The sequence below is a fragment of the Epinephelus moara genome, chromosome 16 (genome assembly GCF_006386435.1).
Source record: "Epinephelus moara isolate mb chromosome 16, YSFRI_EMoa_1.0, whole genome shotgun sequence".
NCBI classification, from domain to species: Eukaryota; Metazoa; Chordata; class Actinopteri; order Perciformes; family Serranidae; genus Epinephelus; species Epinephelus moara.
This window is the reverse complement of record NC_065521.1, coordinates 2,718,196-2,739,468: the sequence shown is the minus strand read 5'-3', so window position 1 is coordinate 2,739,468 and position 21,273 is coordinate 2,718,196. Positions and strand designations below refer to the sequence as shown.

Below are 21,273 nucleotides of genomic sequence, written 5' to 3'. Positions count from 1 at the left end.
GATATCACACCGTTGTTTAGACAGCCTTGCCGTTAAGTGTGCAGGGATGAGGATTATTACCTGTCGACGTAACATTGAAACAAATAGAACAAGGGGAACAGGAAGGAGACATATTTGTGGGTCTGCGCCTGTTATATACAGTAATTAAAGCAGCGGAACTAATCGAACCTGAAGAACATTAAACACTGCGGGTCAATCACCCAAGGAAAGCAAGGGGCCTGTCCGGAAGTCCAGAAAAATTGTCTACACTCCCAAAACAAATGAAAACTGTCCACAAAGGCCACATTGGAATCGATGCACGCCGATGACAGCCAGGTGTGTAGACTGAAAAGGTGACTGAAACGACCTCGGCCAAGATGTAAGTGCCATACTTCAAAGGCTTCAGGATCATCAACAAAGATGAAGTCCACTTGGAGCAGTTCAGACTGTCGATTCGTGGACAATATGGACATGGACAATAATGCGCTCCAACCTTGGAAGTTCCTGTGTAATCTCTGGTATGTTGTTGGCTTCATCCTGGACCCTCGCACCAGGAGAACAGTGGGTCGTTTCGTCTCGGAATTAAGGCAGCAAAAGCAATGTTTGCAAAAAATAGTGTCTAGGAAGATATATGGTCTCTGGAACCACTCCGAAAATTGCAATCATGAGGGAAGGATAAATATGACTCCAAAAACCAGAGAGAATGTATCACATATTGATGTCCAACAATTATCAACATTTGGACAAGTCCAGAAAGTATGAACGAGGGATCCTGTTACTGTTGCTAAGGGATCCGTCCCTGGATACATCTTGGCTAACTTTTCTTGGGACAGATGAAGGCAGTGCAAGGTGACATTGCCTAAACCTCACCACGTGCGTTCATTGCCTGGTGGGTTTGGTGATGGTAAAATTATTGTTTATGTAAATGGTGTCTGGCGAAGAATCATGGAAGCCAAACTGTTCTCGCACTACGATCTAGTAGTGGTAAGAGAGTCGATAATGTTCTCACCTGTTGTGCACATTAATGTCAAGAACTCTATCTAAAGTTGTTTCATCTGTGGACTTTGGGAAACTGTGGATATCTGCTTAGCATGAAATTTCTAATTTGTAAAACAACAGAAGAAATGGTTCTGTGGAATATTACGCTTTAAATTGTTCCTTCTTTTCATGTTCTGCAAGATAGAACTTTGGAACTCTAAGCAGAAAAAAGTTCTTAGGATCAGACGGTTCTATCGACATTTGACTCCTCCCTAAATACCTGATTTACGAAACCGACAAGAGAATTTTGAGAATTGTTCCATGGATCGTTTTTTGCTGTTTGGAAAGTAAAAACTTCGAAGCTCAGAACACAGATAGAACCTGATAGTTCTACGGTGGCAAGTTGTGTTGACGCTTTTTCTCCCCAAAAATTCAGTCACCATAAAATCTGATGACCTCCAAACGCTAGACTTACGGAATTTTTTCTGTAACAGGACTGGAGTTTTCCTGTCTTTGTTCATTATTGTAACCCTATCTCCTGGTCTCAGTCTAGTCCTGGATGCTTGTTGGGATTAAATATTAGATAAAGTTACATAACTTCAAGATGAACCCCAGTTAATGAGTGATGGGCTGGATCTCTGACAGCTGATTGGTTCAGAGGACACACAGTGGGCCTGCCTCCTTGTTGACTCAGGAGCTCTGAGGGACGGTACTGTGCTGCTGCAGACAAACACAGTGACTACATGATCCATCAACACACCATGACTTCTGCTTTTATGTTTTAACAACTTTAGAACTGGAGTTACGTCTCACTTATCAGGTTACACTGACGCTTCACACACAGATGATCTGACCAATCAGATCAGAGTCACCAATTCAGTATCTGACCAAATCTTCTGTTCCAGAGATATGATGTTAAAACATGATGTCACAGTCAAGCTGACCTTTGACCTTTGGGCATTCATTATTTTATCCTGTTAGACATTTGTGTCAAGTTTTATCAGAATTAGTGAGTGAATTCTTGTGTTATGGCCAAAAACATATGTTATGAAGTCGCAGTGACCTTTGACCTTTGACCACCAAAATCTAATCAGTTCATTCTTGAGTCCAAGTGGACATCTGTACCCAATTTGACAAAAATCCCTCAATGTGTTCTTGAGATATCACATTAAAGAAAACAAGAGCGACACAAGGTCATAGTGAAATTTTGACCACCAAAATCTAATCATTTTTAAGTGGACATTTGTGCTTAATCTGAATAAAATTACCTCAAGGTGCTCTTAAGATATAGCTTTCATGAGAATGCCACAGACATGGTCAGAGTGACCTTGACCTTTGACCACTAAATTCTAACCAGATCATTCTTGATTCTAATTGGACGTTTGTGCCAAATCTGAAGAAAATTTCTTCAAGGCCTTCTTGAGATGTCACATTCATGAAATAAGGCAGACGCAAGGACACAGTGACCTCTGACCACTAAATTTGACATTTGTGCCAAATTAGAAGAAACTGGTGTTCTTGGAATATTGCGTCAACAGGAATGAGACAGATGTAAGGTCACTGTGACCTTGACCTTTGAGCACCAACTTCTAATCATTTCATCCTTCGCTCAATGTGATGTTTGTGCCAAATGTGAAGAAATTGGTGTTCTTGAGATATTGCGTAAACAAGAATGAGACAGATGCAAGGTCACCAACTTGTTATCATTTCATCCTTCACTCGAAGTGATGATTATGCCAAATTTGAGGAAATTCTCTCAAGGCCGTCTTGAGATGTCTTATTCTTTTTTTTTTCTTTCTTTTTTTTTTTTAACGACTATTTTTATGGGCTTTTTGCCTTTAATGGATAGGATAGTGTGTGAAATGGGGACACAGTCACAGTGACCTTTGAGCGCCACGTTCCAATCAGTTTATTCTTGAGTCAAAGCAGACATTTGTGCCAAATTTGAAGAAAATCCCTGAAGGTGTTTTTGAGGGATTGCATTAACGAAAACAAAATGGATACAAGGTCACAATGAACCTGACCTTTAGCCACGAAATTCTGATCAGTTCACCTTTCATCTTTCAGGTGACGTTTGTGCCAAATTTGAAAAAATCCCCTGAAGGTGTTCTTGAGATATTTCGCTCACGAGAGTGAGACCGACAGACGGACATGATGCCTGTGGCTGTTTTCGGTTTGGAGGTATAAAAGTTGATGATTTAGCGCAGTCAGACTTTAACAAGGTTGATATTGATCGGAACATGTGACAGTTTCCCTTTTAGTGATTGATTATATTTTTCTGATCAAACAATAAAACTTTTTTTCTCTGATTTTCCCTCCAATCAATCTCTGACTGACGGAGCTCCTCGCAGGCAGGCAGATGCAGCTGAAGGTGTTTCACAGGTGCATTATGGGAATAAACAGGTAAAGGTCAATGTAAACTAAAGTTAATGTAAACAAAATAAATTTAACTCAACATAAACATTGACTCAGGATAAAACCGTGTGCAGAGTCATTGCAGAACTTTGAGCTGCTGGGTGATTTTATGATTTCATTGTGAGGTTTTTATGATGCACATAAATGTGATCACACAGACACTTCCTGCACTGCGGCGGCTCAAACACTCGACCACAACAACGCCTCCGACCTGCAGCCGTTAACCAAAATGGACTCACTGCTCCTTTTCACTCTGGGTGAGAAAACTTTGTGTTTTTATTCTGGATGTTTCAGCAGGAGTTTGTTCATAGCTTCACGTCAGTATTAATCTACTCTCACTGATCAGTGTCAATGCTGCAGATGCAGAAGATAATACTTAAGGGTCATAAGGACAGAGGGATGTTGTATGCTGTAAAGCCCTGTGAGGCAAACTGTGATTTGTGATATTGGGCTTTATAAATAAAATTGAAAATTGAAAATTGTATGTCGATCTTTAGGTTACTTTTACTACTGTTTAGTTTACTGCACAACCTGGGACCATTACTGGCAATAACGCCGTCCTGACCTAAGAGTGTTGCTGTGAAAACATGGTAGCCACCTTTCAGTCTCTCCCCAGGTCGCCCTGGTGACCTCGTCGCCCCTTTAGCATTGTGAACTATCAATGTTAGTTCTGTTAGCACCGTTAGCTCTGTTAGCACAATTAGCAGTGTCAGCTTGGCTAGCGGTGCAAATGTGGTTAACAATGCCAAAGGGGTTTGCTGCTCAAAATGAAGCCGCTTACTCACCGGGTCAACCTGGGGGGAGACCAAAGGGTGGTGACCATGTTTCAACAGCTACACCATCCAGCAGCGGTTATCACCAAATGAGCACCACCACTAGCTAGCTCCTACCAGACCCGGCCGGATGGTGCACAGTGCAGAGCGGCCAAGCTAACGTTAGCTAACTGGTGAAGACTGAAGGGTGGCTGTGGGCAGCATGTTTCTGCATGTTAATGCGGCTAGCCAAATGTCCGTTAGCAAAGCCAACAAAAAAATACCATCTCTAAATGGATAGCGCTTCAGAAAGCAGCACTCAAGCTCACGGAGTCAGTCGGACTAAAAAGGCCTCTTGTATTTCACCAAAGTTTGTGTGTTAAAAAAACAACAACAAAAAAACCCAAAATGGTTAGTTAGCAGTTTAACAGCTGTCACACTATCACAAAAGCAAAATTAACTAAAACGGACATTCCTAGTTAAAAGACATAAATTAAGATTAATTCTGATAACTTTGGTAAGTGGCGCCTCTCTAGTCTTCCAACCACTCTGCGCAGCCTGACCCCCTCATACTTTGGTTAATGACCAAAGAACTAATGACGCACCCATCAGCCTCAGTTGTGTGCTGTTTACTGCGAATTAGTTAATTTAATAACAACTTCTAATTCTTGTTAAACTGATGTGTCTCCTCACAGTGGTTCATTTAGCCTCTAGAGCTGGAGCTCAGTCCACCACCAGCACCACTGTAGTCCCAGTACCTGCTGCCACCACCTCTGCCATCCTTCCTACTACTACTGCTGTTCCTTCTACTACTACCACCACTGTTCCCCTAACATCTACCTCTCCTACTACTGATATTCCTTCCATTACCACTATGGCTATTGCCACCACCAGTGACCTGACCAGTACCACTTCTTACTTCAATACTACAACCAGTTTAACGACTGCTTCCGACTTCCCCAGTACTACCACTATTACTACTAGTGCATATCCAACTCCAGAAGGTAGTCCTCTTACACCAGGAGGTATTACTCTAACTCCAGAAGGTACTACTCTATCTCCAGGTGGTACTAATCTAACCACTGTCTCTCGAGGTACCCTTCCAACTCCAGAAGGTACTACCCTATTTCCAGGTGGTACTAATCTAACCACTGTCTCTCGAGGTACCCTTCCAACTCCAGAAGGTACTACCCTATTTCCAGGAGGTAGTAATCTAACCACTGTCCCAGAAAGTACTATCCTGTCCACCAGATCAGAAAGTACTTCAACTGCTGAATATACAGAAACCACTAACAGTCCCAACACTGCTCCTGTTGCTACCACTGATATAACCCTTGGTACTGACTTACCCTCTGATAATACCACTGTTTTAACAACTGCTACTTTCTACCCCACATCTGGTCAAACCACTACTACATATGACCCCAACAGTACTTCTGGTACCAGCAGTAATCCAACAGAAACCAGCTATTATCCTACTGCTGCTACTGACTCCACTACTACTACTACTACTACTACTACTACTGCTACTGATCCGACCAATGGGACTGACTTCACTACTACTACTCCTTTTTATCCGACTAATGGGACTGACTTCACGACTACTACTACTCCTTTTTATTTTATCCGACTAATGGGACTGACTTCACGACTACTACTACTCCTTTTTATCCGACCAATGGGACTGACTTCACTACTATTACTACTCCTTTTTATCCGACCAATGGGACTGACTTCACGACTACTACTACTCCTTTGTATCCGACCAATGGGACTGACTTCACAACTACTACTACTCCTTTTTATCCGACCAATGGGACTGACTTCACGACTACTGCTCCTGCTACTGAGCTGACCAATGGGACTGACATCACGACTACTACTACTCCTTTTTATCCGACCAATGGGACTGAGTACCCTACTACTGCTACTGATCTGACCAATGGGACTATCTACACTACTATTATTACTGACATGACCAATGGGACTGACTACCCTACTACTCCTTTTTATCCGACCAATGGGACTGGCTTCACGACTACTGCTCCTGCTACTGAGCTGACCAATGGGACTATCTACACTACTATTATTACTGATCCGACCAATGGGACTGACTTCACTACTACTACTACTGCTACTGATCCGACCAATGGGATTGACTCACTACTACTACTACTGCTACTGATCCGACCAATGGGATTGACTTCACTACTACTACTACTGCTACTGATCCGACCAATGGGACTGACTTCACTACTACTACTACTGCTACTGATCCGACCAATGGGACTGACTTCACGACTACTACTACTCCTTTTTATCCGACCAATGGGACTGACTACCCTACTACTACTACTGATCCGACCAATGGGACTGACTACCCTACTACTCCTTTTTATCCGACCAATGGGACTGACTTCACGACTACTACTCCTGCTACTGAGCTGACCAATGGGACTATCTACACTACTATTATTACTGATCAGACCAGTTGGACTGACTACACTACTACTGCTGCTCCTACCACCACAACTGACTTCCCTACTAGTACTACTCCTGCTCCTACCACTCCTCCACCCACTACTACTACTCCTGCTCCTACCACTCCTCCACCCACTACTACTACTACTACCACCACCACTCCTCATCCTACTACTACCACCATGACTCCTCCGACTACCACCCCTCTGGTTTGTGATAATGGAGGGATATCAGTGAGTGGTGTCTGTATCTGTCCTGATGAATGGACCGGAATGACATGCTCAGAGGGTAAGGCAACAGCACAACAGTCTCTACAGGAAACACTCTGTATTCTGATCTTTTAAATTACAGGAAATAGTTTGTGATTCGTTCCTACCTGGAATCAGGAAATGACAAAACTTTTCTGCACCACCATCAGGAAAAGGTCCACGAAAACTATCCCATTCGTTGAGTACTAAATTGCTCCCTGGTGAATTCTCCGATTTGGACACTGGGCTCTGTTTTTGAGTCAAATTAGCAGTAAGCTAAGACATTAGCATTTTGGGGTATCATGAACCTCTCGAGGCTGCTGCCACGGCTTTAGAAATATTCTGTTCAGAGTTGTTTGACCACAGATTATTATTCGGTGCTGATGTTTCCATCCTGTCCAAGACAAACTGGCCAACAAGTAAACATCTTCAGCTTCTATTAAACTTGTCCTCACAGAAAACTTCTGCCAAGCCCAAGAGTTGGGTGAATTCAAATTCCCACGCACCCCCATCGGCTGGTTTGCATATTCTGAGGAGGTCTGTCCAAAAGGGTCGAGTGGTGGTAAGAGTCTACCAACTGTCAGTCCGTCAGGTACACCATCATATACTGCTGTTTGTGAGCTCACCACTTTAACTTCTACCATTTCATTGCAGCTGGTAAACCCCGGGCTTCGACCAGATGTTCAACCAAGAATGGCCCACCAAGTTTAGAGCGTCCACCACAGGTCCTCCAGTGTGACCAGACGCTTAGTGACATACAACAAAACGTGAGAACTACTGTTTTTTCCCCCACAGTGAACAGTAAAGAAATGGTTGATTATTAATGTGTTAAGTAGAGTTACTGCCCCGCGGTTGCTTGGCTCCGCCCACCAATCATGTTTCTCTTACAGTTCTCACTGAATGCTAATCACTTCATTCTTGAGTCAAAGTGGACATTTGCGCAAATCTGGAAAAAAAATCCCCCAAGGCGCTCCTGAGATAACACCTTCATGAGAATGCAACAGACAAGGTCACAGTGATCATGACCTGTGGCCACCAATTTCTAATCAGTTCATCCATGACTCACAGTGGATGTTTGCGCCAAATTTGAACAAGTTCTCTCAAGGTGTCTTGAGATATTGCACTCACAAGATTAAGATAGATGCAAGGTTACAGTGACCTTGACCTTTGACGGTCAAATTCTAATCAGTTCATCCTTGACCCAAAGTGATGTTTGTGCCAAATGTGAAGAAATTGGTGTTCTTGAGATATTGCGTTTACAAGAATAAGACAGATGCAAAGTTCCCTCAGGGAGTTCTAGAGATATGTTCAGGAGAACGGGATGTAACGTATAGATGAACGACCCGTAAACATAGTGCCTTCGGCAGCAGGTATCGCCGGCGTGGAGGTATAAAACCAATCACCGACGCCTGAACGTCTCCTCCAGACTTCTTGTTTGATATACAAAGTTTACTCAGTTGATGCTGATGTAGACACGTAGACGTGTGCACATTTTGTCCTGATTAGGTGAGAGGAAATAGATTCGGTAAAAAGATGCATGAATAACGTTCTTTCTCTCTCAGCTGACCAGCCCTGCTGATTTAGAGACGCTGGCGACCAGCACTCAGATCCTGACCTCCAAACCTGAAGAGCTGACGGCTGAAAACATCACGGCAGCGGCTCAGATCGCCAACACACTGCTGTTGTCTCCAAACGTCTCAGAGGTATGAACAACAAAACTGAACAAGAAGAAGAAACTCCAGATCTATTTAACTGGAGTTTCAAGATGTTTTGGTTCAACAGATGCCAAACGCCAACAACGCCAACAAAACATACGCTGAAACTTATATATGTCACTTGAAAGATCCAAACTGCCTTAACAATGATTCTCGTTGTGTTCATGTTTGTGTTGCAGAGTGTCAGGGTAGCAGCGGTAGCTACAGTCAGCCAGCTGCTGAACACTAGCACACCAGGCGATGGCGAGGAAAACAACGCCACTCTGGGGTAAACAAGATCTCATCTCGAGTTCAGGTTTTGATTTCAGGTTCAAGCTGACGACGTGTTGTTTATATTTACATGTTTATCTTGTGTTCAGTCTGACGGTGACCCTGGATCAGCTCTCTGTGAACCTCAGCCTCAGTCTCAACGCGTCTCAGTCGCAGGTGGTTCAGCCAAACCTTGTGGTTCAGTCTGTGCAAATCCCTGCGGCGGACACTCAGGGAGTCCAGTTCACCTCTTTCTCAGGTCACTGTCATCATTTACTGATTATTTCACAATGATTGATGATGTCACAAGAGCTGACACTTCGGTTCCAAGCTGATGTCAAAATTCTGAAGATGTTTTTTCTTCAGTGACGTCGGTACCTAAAGGTGCAACGGGTGCAGCTTTGGCAACAGCTCTGCCTCTACTCATCTTAATGTTGCGCATATCTGGTCATCAGAAAGTTGAGAAATGTTCAGCTTTGGGTCAAACGCTACAGTCATCACTGTCACAGTGAAGAGGGGGCGGGACAAATAGTACACCGTCATCAATAGTGCAACCGTCACATCTGACATGTAAGTGTGCTAAACACCAACAGAGGGGGATATGTTAATTATGAATGTCAACGGTTAACCACCACAAATATTTTTGACAGGTTGTACATGTTCTGGTCTACGGGTTAGTTTAGCTACTCTTCAGTTTACGGTGCTGCGAGCTGGCCAGCATGAGCAGAACTGCTTATTCAGTGGTTACTACATGGTGGCCACCCGCCCTGGTGAGTAAGGCCTCGTGTCCACCAAAGCATTCTTTGTCAAGCTGAAAACACCAGGCGCTCCCCAGGAAACGCACAGCTGGGGGTGTTTCAGAGCGCTTTGGATGCACCGTATTTTTTTCAGCTTAGGCGCTTTGGTTGCATCTGGTTGCTAAGATACAGAACATGTCGGCACAAGGTAAAGTACTCGCTTTGGATAAGAGGAAGGCTAAAGCATGCAGGGAGAGGACGGACCCGTTGGTCTGTGTGGGTTCATGAGAGGAGTTGTTGTTGTTGTGCACTCACACATGTCAGATGTAATGGTTTGTCTGGTGGTATTTCTACCTACTCCTGGGGTTTAAAGACTGAAGTAACAGTGATGAACGCAGGGGTTTTTATACAAAGTAGAACATTTTTCAGAAAAAAACAGCCCAACCAGCAGCGCCCCCCTTGGCACGCCCTCAAAAAAAAAGCAACACCACAAATTACCTTTCTATCCCTTCAACAACAAACGTACATGGTTATGTTTAGTCAACAAACGCATGTAGTTGGCTTTATCTTACGAGAAGTGAACACCGGCTTCCCGGGTAAAAGTTGGTGGTTGTTGGATCCATCCACCAGCACTGCCTGATTTCATGCTCTGTGATTATTTAATCTAAATTAATCTCACACATAAACTGTTGCTGTGAAAGTATTTAAAAACTCAACTACACTCTGAGTGGATAAACTGTCTCAGGACTCTGTTCTCAAGCTATGGACCCATAAAACAAAGTTTTATTCCCCATTAATCTCTAAACGTCCTGTCCAGGACGCCACCAGTTCTTTTATATGACCTTCTGTCCTGCTACTGGTGTGACAGCGTCTAAGTTAAACCTCGTGGTCAACAGGACGTCCAGGTTATATAAGATGATCCAGGTTAATAGTCCAAAGTCCAGATGGAGCTGCAGCTGAGGTGTTACTGAACCAAACAGATCAGAGTTCAGTTTTTTATGACCTTAATAACAGTAATATGATTCTGACTCACTGTTGAGTCTTTCTTTGTCTTTAGTCTCTGCACACGAGGACTCTTCAAGTTTAATCACATATTGTAGGACAAAAAACAACAAATAAACAGTGAGACACCCTGAGTCTTTTTGTGACAACTAGTGGTTACAAAAGCACAACAAACTAATCCATGTAAAAACAAGATGGCCGCCATCTCTGCCAAGTCAGTCTGCAGCTGATCCTGACACAAAAGTGGGGTTGAAACTTCTTTATTTATGATTTAAACATTGGGACTTTATTATTGTCTCGTTTGAGGACATTGGGACTTTTGTCTTGTTCATTAACCTTAAACATCACTAACGACTCTTTTTCTTGGTGCGTTCAGGAACGTCCGGCAATTTCATTGCCGACCGCATTCAGCTGAACACCAACACGTCAACAGTCGTGGTGGAAAACGGGTTCATCGCCGACGCCCTGATTTACGTACGATTCCCACCAGGTGAGTTTCTGCGCTTGAATCCATTTACATACTGATGTTACTAAAGTACATCCTGCTAAATGTCTTTGTTTTGTGAAGAGGACGCCGTCCGTGTTCATCAGCAGCCGTCCAACGTCTCCCTGGGTTTCGTCCTCTATCAGAACGACCGCTTCTTCAGGTCGAGACGCTACAGACGGCGTCACGCCACCTTCAGGGTCCTGTCGGCCACTGTCAGAGGTCAGGGGCGCAGCGTGGTGCCGCAACACGTGGAGATGCTGTTCAGACCGACGGTAAGGAAACTTCAGATCCAATGACTGATTGATAGTCAATAGTCTGTGATCGATCTGATTGATCCACTGCAGGAGGTCACGGCCGCAACATTTCATGAATAAAGCCATAACTTTTTCAGAATTAAGTCCTAAAATTTTCAGAATAAGATTCTAACATCTTAAAAAATAAAGTTGTGACATTTCGAGAATAAAGTCGTAATTTTTTTTTTTTTTTAGCATAAAGTCTCGTTTTGAAAAAAAAGTCGTAATACTCTGGGATAAAATCACAACATTTTAAGAATACATTGTTAAAATTTTGGAACAATACTGTCGAAAACATAAACACATGATCCTCAGGGAGTTGTGTATTTTTATTTATGAAGATCAGAGATAAAGATATCGTCCGGAGGTGACAGTCGCACTTTGAGTATTGATCAGTCAGACCAAACAACAATCAGCAGCTTCACACCTGCGTTCACCTGTCCGCCTCCTTCCTGCCGTCATTATGTAATGGCTTCACTCACAGTGGCACAAACTGTATAATAAACTGTGTGTGTTTGTTTTTATGGCTCAGATAAACCTCGTCAGTCTGCTGCTGGTTCACACAGACCGCTGTGGGCGGAGTTTCTCTCCTGGTGGAAGCAGAATCAGAGTAAAACCATGATGAAAAAACACTAAATGTGATCAATGCTAACATTTCAATCATTCAGTCAGAACAGTTTGAGAACATTACATTAACGTTACAATATAAAGTCGGAACATTTCAGAATAAAGTTATCATAGTAAAGTTGTAATATTTAAAAAATAAAGACTCAACATTTCAAGAATGAAGTTCCACAATAAAGTTGTGACATATCAAGAATTAAATGGCAGTATATAAAGAACTGGGTCGTAACATTTCCAGAATGAAGTTATCTTGAGATTAAAAGCACATTATTTCTGCAACTCAAAGTTATGCTAATTGTTCGCCATCTTAGCAACATGTCCAATACTTTGGTTTACGACCAAAATGCTTACAAAACATCAACATCGATAACTAATCACTTGTTTAAAATCATAGACCAATATCAAAATATACAAATATTTTGAACTGCTGAATTTTTGGCTTTTCATTTTTTAAATAACTTCTCGATTATCAAAATAATTACTCCTCTGTTGATGGCCTCGTTTCAGTTGTATTAATGTGACACACACTGGACGAAGATGGCTAACATGGTCAACATGCATCAGGATAAAAACCAATGACAGACCTCCTCCATTTTGTTTTGTAGTCCACGCAGCGTCCAAGCCGTGAGACTGGGTGAATGTCTCAGTGGACACTGAGGCTCACAGGTGTTGTTGTTGCAGGTGATGGACGGTACGTCTCTGTTTGACTTCGCTTGTGTCTTCTGGGACTACAGTCTGGAGGACTGGAGCACTGCCGGCTGCTCCAAAGGAAACGCTTCAGACGGACTCCTCAGATGTTTCTGCAACCACACCACTAACTTCGCTGCGCTCTGGGTGAATAAACTCTGCCACCACATGTTTCACATCAGACGTCGTCAGACTGAGCTCAGACGTGACAGAGTTACTCTGAGGGTTTTATTCTGTTTCTGTTTCAGTCTTTCAGAGAGAATTACGAATACGCGGAAGCTCTGAACATCATTTCTATCGTCGGACTTTCTTTGTCCATTCTGGGTTTGGTTGTTACGATAATCCACCACCTCAAAGACAGGTGAGACTTTATATGTTATACATCATATAACAGAGCTCCTGACTCAGAGCAGCAGGTTGGTACTTTATATAAAACTGAAAACATTCTCTGTAGCGTTTGTGGAAAGTATTTACGAACATTTACTCGTCATTTTACTTTTTACTGCACTACGTGTACTTTATCTCAGGACACGTATGACGTTTTCACAGTTAGCATCAGAACTCTTGCTCCTTCTTCATGACGCTGACCTGAACGCACATACATGAAACATTTTGAAATTCACGTCCACTTCCCGCTTTGTTATCTCTGAAGTGACAAAAATAAATGTCCATAAATCCAGAGACATCGTAGAAACAAGATGCTGCAGAACGAGTCTGAGGGTCACGTTTTTACATTTTCTACGGTATCTCATGAAATGTTACGACTTCATACTCGAAATGTTATGACTTTATTCTTCAAGTGAAACTTCATGCTCAAATTCTTTCAACTTTGTTTTTTAAAAGTAACTTTTTTTCCGAGAACTCTCACGTTTCACTTCTGTAGTTTTCAGACAATGTCTCGTGAGCGTCAGAACTACAAGAACTCCAAACTCGCCCTGCTGTGTATCTGCGTCAGCCTGCTCGCCTTCATCATCACCTTCCTCTCTGGAATTACAAATCGCCGACAGCTGGACGGTGCAGTGGAGGTCGACACGAAAACCAACACCATCCCGGGCTGTGACGAACACGTGGAGCCGGACGGGGGCTCGTGTACGGCGGTGGCGGCTCTGCTTCACTTCTTCCTGTTAGCCACTTTCACATGGACGAGCCTGTACGGCACTCAGCTGGTGATACTAGTCCGGACGATGCGCCAATATCTGCCTCCCTTCTGGACGCCGCTCAGCGTGGCGGTGGGATGGGGTACGAGTTTAAAGGGGCAGTTCATAGTTTGTTGAACATGTTGAATTCAAAGACGTGTTCACTGTTGTTTTAACTTCCTGTTTCCTGTTAGGAGTCCCAGCCGTCTCCATGGCGACCACACTGGCAGTGTCCTACAGAGTGGACAATCCTCTGGGATACAGACAGGAGGAATTGTGGGTCCATGTATTATTATTAATATGTTGAACTTTACGTCCGTAGATGAACTCAGTTTGGATCGACAGTAGAATTTAAATGAAGTTCTGCGTCAAACAAACAAATCCTAGTTTCAGGTTTAAAAAAATGCAATTTCCATCTTTAACATCACTCATGTTTTCTGATGTATGTGTCTCTTCCTGTAGCTGCTGGCTCGCAGCTCTGGATAAGAACAAACACTTTGACTTTAAGAAGCCGATGTTCTGGGGTTTCCTCCTTCCGCTCGGGCTGATCCTGATCTACAACATCATCATGGTGGTTCTGGTCTCTCTGACCACCTGCAGGACCAACCCCGCCCTCAATAGGTAACAATTTCTTATCTGTCTTCATCTTAAAGTTTGTGGAAACATGACGTTATGAAACGAGATGGATTTAAACAGATGGAAATCCAGAAAAAGGTCGAAAATTATTTTGAGAAAAACTTAATATACAAAGAAAGTCATAATATTTTGAGAGAAAAAAAAGTTGAAGAAAAGTTAAAAATATTTACAAGAAGTTCTACATTTTTGTGGAGAGTACAAAGACTTTTGAAAAAAAATTGAAAGCAATGTAGTATTTTTAGAATTAGGTCAAGACACTGTGAAAAAATGCAATATTTTGTGGAAAAAGTAATTAAATTAAAAAAAAAATCTAATGATTTAAGAATAACATAGTAACATTTCGAGAGTAAAAATATAATATTTTGAGAAAAAAAATTGAAATATTTTGAGAAAAAAAATTGAAATATTTTGAGAAAATTTTCATTAAAAACATTGAAAATATTATTGAAAATAATATTTCTTAAAGTATGTTGTAATATTTTGAGAATTTAATCTGAATATTTTGAGAAGAACATCATGGTTTTGGAAGAAAAGTTGTAATATTTTTAAGAATAAAATAGTAATATTTTAAGAGTAAAGTTATAATAGTCTGAAATAAAAGTTATTAGCAATAACTAAAAATAATAAATAAAATCTATTAATATCTTTCAAAATAATGCTTTCATATTTTTAAAAAGTAAAGCTGTAACATTTCGAGGAACAAAGATATGGTATTTTGTTGTATTTTGACTGTTGAAAAATAACTCCCGACAGGGAAATGGAACCCCCGACACGCAGCGTGGGAGGGAGTTATTTTTCAACAGTCACAGGCTCACTATACATTATCACGCATAGAACATGGCTTACTACTAAAACATTCAGTGATATGACACAAAATAATGATTAAAGCACGTTTTATTGATTCAATATTCGCAAAAAGAAATGTGTCTGTACTCTGTATCCATGGCCTGTGTGGACTAACGTTATTCAGATTCATTCAGATTCAGATTCAGATTCAGAATACTTTATTAATCCCCGGGGGGAAATTGTTTTTGTTCCAATGCTCCGTGCAAAGTAGAAATAGAAATACAGCATGAATGGAAACAAGAGATAAAGATGGAGATATAAATAAAATACTAAAATAGACAATGAAATAAGTAAAATAAATATTAAAGTAGACATTAAAATAAAATAAAATAAAATAAAATATTAAAGTAGACATTAGAATAAAATAGAATAAAATAGAATATTAAAGTAGACATTAACATAAATAAAATATTACAGTAGACAATAAAGTAAAATAAATAATAAAAACAGTAAAGTAGACAATCTGAAATATATACAATATACAATGAAATGGTTGTAGCATTATAAATGAAATAAGAATGAGTAATTATATTGTGTGTTTTGTTTTATAAATAGCCAAATGAGTCCGATCATCAGAGGGAGGAGTTGTACAGTTTAATGGCCACAGGTAAGAATGACTTCCTGTGGCGCTCAGTGGTGCATTTAGGAGCAATCAGTCTCTGGCTGAAGGTGCTCCTCAGTTCGACCAGAGCGTTGTGGAGAGGGTGAGAGCCATGCTGAAGTATCGCCCGCACCTTTGACAGCATCCTCCTGTCTGACACTGCTGTCAAAGGGTCCAGCTCCACCCCCACAACGTCACTGGCCTTTCTGATCAGCTTGTTGAGTCTGTTGGCATCGGCTACTCTCAGTCTGCTGCCCCAGCACACCACAGCAAACAGAATAGCACTGGCCACCACAGACTCATAAAACATCCTCAGCATAGTCCGGCAGATGTTAAAGGAGCGGAGCCTCCTCAGAAAATAGAGGCGGCTCTGTCCCTTCTTGTAAAGGACTTCAGTGTTCTTAGTCCAGTCCAGTTTATTGTCTATGAACACACCCAGGTACTTGTAGTGTTCTACAATGTCCACGTTATGCCCCAGGATGGAAACTGGGGTCACTGGTGTCCTCGTTCTCCTCAGATCCACCACCAGCTCTTTTGTCTTTGTTGTGTTGAGCTGCAGGTGGTTCAGCTCACACCATGAGACAAAGTTATTCACCACAGCCCTGTATTCAGCCTCCTCGCCCTTGCTGATACATCCAACTATAGCAGAGTCATCAGAAAACTTCTGAAGATGACAAGACTCTGTCTGGTAGCTGAAGTCCGTGGTGTAAAGGGTGAAGAGGAAAGGAGAGAGGACAGTATCTTGTGGAGCCCCGGTGTTGCTGACTGATTTTGATGCTCCTCAGTCTAAGGCCGTTGCTATGGCATGATTTTGATGCTCCTCAGTCTAAGGCCGTTGCTATGGCATCCCTAGCAACGGAGCAGTAGAGCAGCGGTGATACCTCAAGAAATAAACACCGCAGAATTTTGTTGATTGACCAATCAGACCAGAATCAAGTATTTAAGAGTGCCATGTTAGAAGTAAACATAAACGTTTCTCCTGATGACGTAGAATTACTGAATAAAATTAATTAATAAATCCACCGGCCTGTTTTTGTGTCACAGCACCAAACGTTTGTCACTGTGGAAGAAGTTCCTCACCAGTTTGTCTCTGGTGGTGTTACTGGGTCTGTCCTGGTCTCTGGGCTACCTGCAGCTCGTCACCACGGAAGACACCCACCTGACCTTCAGCATCCTCTTCTGCCTCTGTACAACCACACAGGTGCGTCACTTTCATCTGCCGTTTGTTTTACAGTCTGTCCACAGTATTAATTTGTTTGTGAAGTATGAAGAGAAATCACAACCACATTTGAACACTTAGGAACTGATCGCACAGTCGTGTTCAGAAGAAGAAACAGATGAAAGAATCCAACCTTTGTTGTCTTCCTGTTGTGTTCTCAGGGCTTTCAGATCTTCGTCCTCTTCACAGCCAGAACGCCGAGCTTCAGAGCCACCGTGTCGCGCTCCGTTCGGTATGTCTCGTCTGTCAACATCTCGCTCAAAGAGACAAAGTACAAGCTGCAGAGGACCTGGGCGACGAGCAGCACAGAGTCCTACAAAGACCTGAGAGACTTCCGTTTGTAGGAACCTTCATCATGACGAACACTGAACGACCTGTTTCTACTGTTTGTGTCTCAGTGACATCTGACGTCACAGATTTAGTGACTTCCTGTTTCAGAAGTCCATCCAGAACATAGGTCCATGAATCAGCTTATAAATCTCAGAGAAAACAGTCCGCAGAACCTGCCTGAGAACCTCCATGTTCTTAAATGTTCCTCAGTTTCACAGAGATCCAGTGAGAGTAATCTGTTCATCCGTGAGTTCACTGTGAACACGAGCTGCTCACACATCGTTCAGCTCACTGTAAATTGACACACACATAGATTACTGCACCCAGTTAGAGGAAACCCTACACTGTGTTAACGCCTCCTGCTCAGCCAGGATACACTGGAGGAACTACACTTCCCAGAATGCATGGAGTCCCTCAGGAGGAGCCAGAAGATGGAACAAAGACACTGAAACACAATAAGAGAGAAATCAGGTGAAAATCTGATTTAAATTTAATTTGTGGGTCAAATCAGCTTTTTAAAGCAGTGACTCTGTTTCACCACCAGGTGGCAGCTGTTTGCAACATTCTCCTCAATCAAATCATTTTATTCCATAACTGAACGTTTATTATTTTATGATGATTCATCTATAATAATTACATTTTATGTAGAAAAATGTCTGTCAGCAGTTTTCGTCTGTAAATGTTGCGGAGCTGCTGTGTTTCTGCGTTTTGTCACTGATTGTTTAATTTCTATGTAAATATTTTTTTTTAAAAATACATACACTCATCATACACATTGCACTTATATTTTTACTTCAGTACTTTTAAAGTTGCTTTGCATATTAAAAATGATTATTGATTTTTAAAATATGGTGATCACATCATTATCATTCAATACAGTAACATTTATCACATTATACAAAATGACAATATAATAACATAATATATAACTGTTATTGATACTAAACTTAGATCTGAACCAATGTTAGGGAAAAAATAAATATTGCAATAAACAGAAAAATAATTAATTATGATGGAAACAAAAGGATCCTAAATAATTTACACTTTTATTTTTTTAAACTTTTTAAAATGATGATTAAATATTATAATGTCCATAAAATTTTTCTACGCAATTAATCTTATTATAATACTATAATGTTAATAAACAATTTTAGATCATTTATACTTATATTCTATTTTCTATATTATGATTTAAATAAAATAATTTGTAATAACTTAGACTTTCATATTTCAAACGATTTTAATGATTATTTAAATACTGTAATGTAGATAAAATAATTCTATATATTTTATATCTTTATTTTTTAAAATTTAATAATTATTTACATAAATATAAATAAAATAATTATATTTTTTGAGACTTTTTAATGAATGTTTAAATATAATGTCAAAAAAATAATTCTAAATGTTTTCTACTTTAATTTTTCAGACTCTATTGATAAAAATACTTTGATGTAAATGTTTAAATTGCAGGACAGTGTTGTAAAAGAATATTTCTATGTCATTGTAATATTTTTATTTTAATACCAGATCAAACTGTGATGATTTTAAGTGTTTAACTTTGATGATATCTGACGTATTTTACTGTGGAGTACAAACAGTGATATTGATTACTGATCAGAACTGATAGACCTATTTGGTCACTTTGGATAAAATGTGTTTTAACTCTTTCATCTACGTCTTGTCTTTTTAATGCTTTAAACTGGTCTTTGAATCAAACTTTATTTAAATGATTAAACAGTGACTGAAGGTCTGAACTGGTCCTCTGATTGATGGTTGAACCAGCACCAGTTTGACCAGTTTCTGCTGGTTTGCTGTTGTTTTATCAGGAGACATGTCCTGGAGACAGTCAGCCACCAGAGGGCGCCAAAACTCCAGACAAACAACAGTGACAGTTCAGAAGAGACAAACTGTCCTCTGTGATCTCAGCGTCCATCAACACACTGTCCACTGTCTTATTGTCCCTGTCCTCCATGTGTACTGAAACATGTTTTCAACAGTCCATTCACCACAAGACTTTTATTTCTGCAAACCTTGAATACAGTTTTACCTGTTAATGTGTTTCGCATCAACGTTTCTGAAGTGATGCAGTATCTGATCTGACTGTCATCAGGAGGTGGAGGAGACAGTGGACGGTGTCACGCCTGCCGACCTGCAGACAAACATTCAATACCAAGACACAACAGAACCTGCCGTCATTTAAAGAGTCAGCTGAGTTTCCTGCAGCTTTTCAGACCCTAAATGTGGGTGATTTTTAGGGAATCATCACTGTTTTGTTGATAGCTTTTTAGACCCTAGACATGGGCGTTTCTTGGGGAACTGTCACTGTGTTTCCTTCAGCTTTTCAGACCCCCAACATGTTTTTTTTTAGGGAACCGTCGCTGTTTTTCTGTTACTTTTCGGACCCTAATTGTGGGTGTTTTGTCGGGACCGTCGCTGTTTGTCCTGCAGCCTTTCAGCTCCCAAACATGTTTTTTTTTAGCAACCTGTTGCCATTTTTCCTTCAGCTTTTCATCCCCCAAAACATATTTTTTTTGAAGGAACTGTTACTGTGTTTCCTTTGGCTTTTCAGGACCCAAAGGAGTTTTTTTTTCAAGCAACCTGTCACAGTTTTTCCCTTCAGCTTTTTAGACCCTACCTGGGGTGTTTCTTGGGGAACTGTCACTGTGTTTCCTTCGTCTTTTCAGCCCATGTTTTTTTTTAGGGAACCGTTGCTGTTTTTCCTGCAGCGTTTTTAGACCCTAAACCGTGTTTTCAGGGAACATCACTGTTTTTCCTTCAGTGTTTTAGTCCCTGAATGTGTGTCTTTTTTTGGGGCCTATCAGTGTTTGTCACTGCTGGGATCGTCCCCTCACAAACCTGGTATTCTAGGCCAAAACATGTCATCTCTTCCTGACCATAACAGAGTTTTTTGTGCCTGAACACAACTGCACATTAACCACAGCGATGTTGAAATTTAAGTTAAACTCATCCACATCATAATAATGTGCAAATGAAGCGTATCCGTGGTTTCACGGTAACCAAAGTTCTGTCCGACCAACAGTCCAAATCAAAGACATCCAGTCACTGTGATGTAAAACAGAGGAGCTGAAAATCTGGAGGCAAAAACAAAACAGTTCCTGATAAACTGTCTGCAGATCGACTTATTTCATCAAAGATGACTTTTCAAAACAGGAAACTGAGTGTGAAATCATTAAGTTAACAAAGACGAAACAAATGTTGCAAACACAAAAAATGAAGGAACTGGACTTGATCTATTTTGAAAATGCAGTTTGTTGTTTCCTGTTGAGATGTCGCTGACAGCTCTGATGGTGGAGGTGATGATAGCTGAGGAACCAGTTAGCCAAGTCTCACATTCACTTTATATTTCCCTTAAAAGTCTGGTGGCAGGACGAGCAGCATCTCCAACAGCTCCTGCAAACCGTAGTGTCTGATCTGTGTCACCAGGAGGTGGAGGAGACGCTGGACAGTGTCACCGAGGAGAGACGCCTGCCGACCTGCAGACCACCGGCAAACACTGACAAACTACAGAACCTGCCGTCATTTAACGAGTCAGCTCTGCCCTTACCGCCGCTTTGTCGCCCCAAAATGTGGGTGCTTCAGGGAACCGTTGCTGTTTTTCTTATGATTTTTAAACCTGAATCATAGGTGCTTTTTAGGGAACTGTCACTGCTTTGTTGTAGCTTTTAAAGGTGCGGCCATACCAAACCGACATCAAAGAACTAGCGGCGACGAAAGCCAACTGTTGTGTCGTCTACGTCGCCTCACGTCGCCCTGTGTCAGTTGCATTTGAACACACTACACGGACTACATCCGACGGCCAAGTAGCACGTACGTTCTGCGCCTGCGTGAGAGAGA

The 21,273-nt window shown here is 41.3% G+C and overlaps 2 protein-coding genes and 1 long non-coding RNA gene across 3 annotated transcripts in view; 2 read left to right on the top strand and 1 right to left on the bottom strand.

Annotated features, from left to right (window-relative positions):
- The first annotated feature begins 3,434 nt into the window (after window positions 1-3,434).
- On the top strand, window positions 3,435-5,979 carry LOC126403477 (mucin-5AC-like). Its single transcript, XM_050066163.1, has 2 exons — window positions 3,435-3,629; window positions 4,820-5,979. Exons 1-2 carry the CDS (start codon window positions 3,602-3,604, stop codon window positions 5,977-5,979), a joined length of 1,188 nt encoding a protein of 395 aa, XP_049922120.1. The 5' UTR covers window positions 3,435-3,601.
- adgrg7.1 (adhesion G protein-coupled receptor G7, tandem duplicate 1) lies at window positions 5,770-18,475 on the top strand. The gene is made up of 15 exons (XM_050066301.1): window positions 5,770-6,893; window positions 7,311-7,415; window positions 7,508-7,620; window positions 8,416-8,556; window positions 8,748-8,836; window positions 8,928-9,076; window positions 10,933-11,046; window positions 11,125-11,315; window positions 12,642-12,794; window positions 12,896-13,008; window positions 13,531-13,886; window positions 13,978-14,059; window positions 14,246-14,404; window positions 16,911-17,067; window positions 17,247-18,475. The coding sequence occupies exons 1-15, from the start codon at window positions 6,788-6,790 to the stop codon at window positions 17,427-17,429; spliced, it is 2,211 nt and encodes a 736-aa protein (XP_049922258.1). The 5' UTR covers window positions 5,770-6,787; the 3' UTR covers window positions 17,430-18,475.
- LOC126403590 (uncharacterized) overlaps window positions 17,728-21,273 on the bottom strand; it is an 11,299-nt gene continuing 7,753 nt past the window's right edge. Inside the window, exons 2-3 of the long non-coding RNA XR_007571333.1 lie at window positions 19,466-19,567; window positions 17,728-17,860 (exon numbers count right to left, since the gene is read on the bottom strand). This is a non-coding gene — a long non-coding RNA (uncharacterized LOC126403590). The remainder of the gene's footprint in view (window positions 17,861-19,465; window positions 19,568-21,273) is intronic.

Coding starts and splice junctions, on each gene's coding strand:
- LOC126403477 (XM_050066163.1), top strand. CDS start 3,602: ATGGACTCACTGCTCCTTTTCACTCTGG. Junction 3,630..4,819: donor ACTGCTCCTTTTCACTCTGG/GTGAGAAAACTT, acceptor GTCTCCTCACAG/TGGTTCATTTAGCCTCTAGA.
- adgrg7.1 (XM_050066301.1), top strand. CDS start 6,788: ATGACTCCTCCGACTACCACCCCTCTGGTTTGTGATAATGGAGGGATA. Junction 7,621..8,415: donor TTAGTGACATACAACAAAAC/GTGAGAACTACT, acceptor TTTCTCTCTCAG/CTGACCAGCCCTGCTGATTT. Junction 14,405..16,910: donor ACCAACCCCGCCCTCAATAG/GTAACAATTTCT, acceptor TTTGTGTCACAG/CACCAAACGTTTGTCACTGT.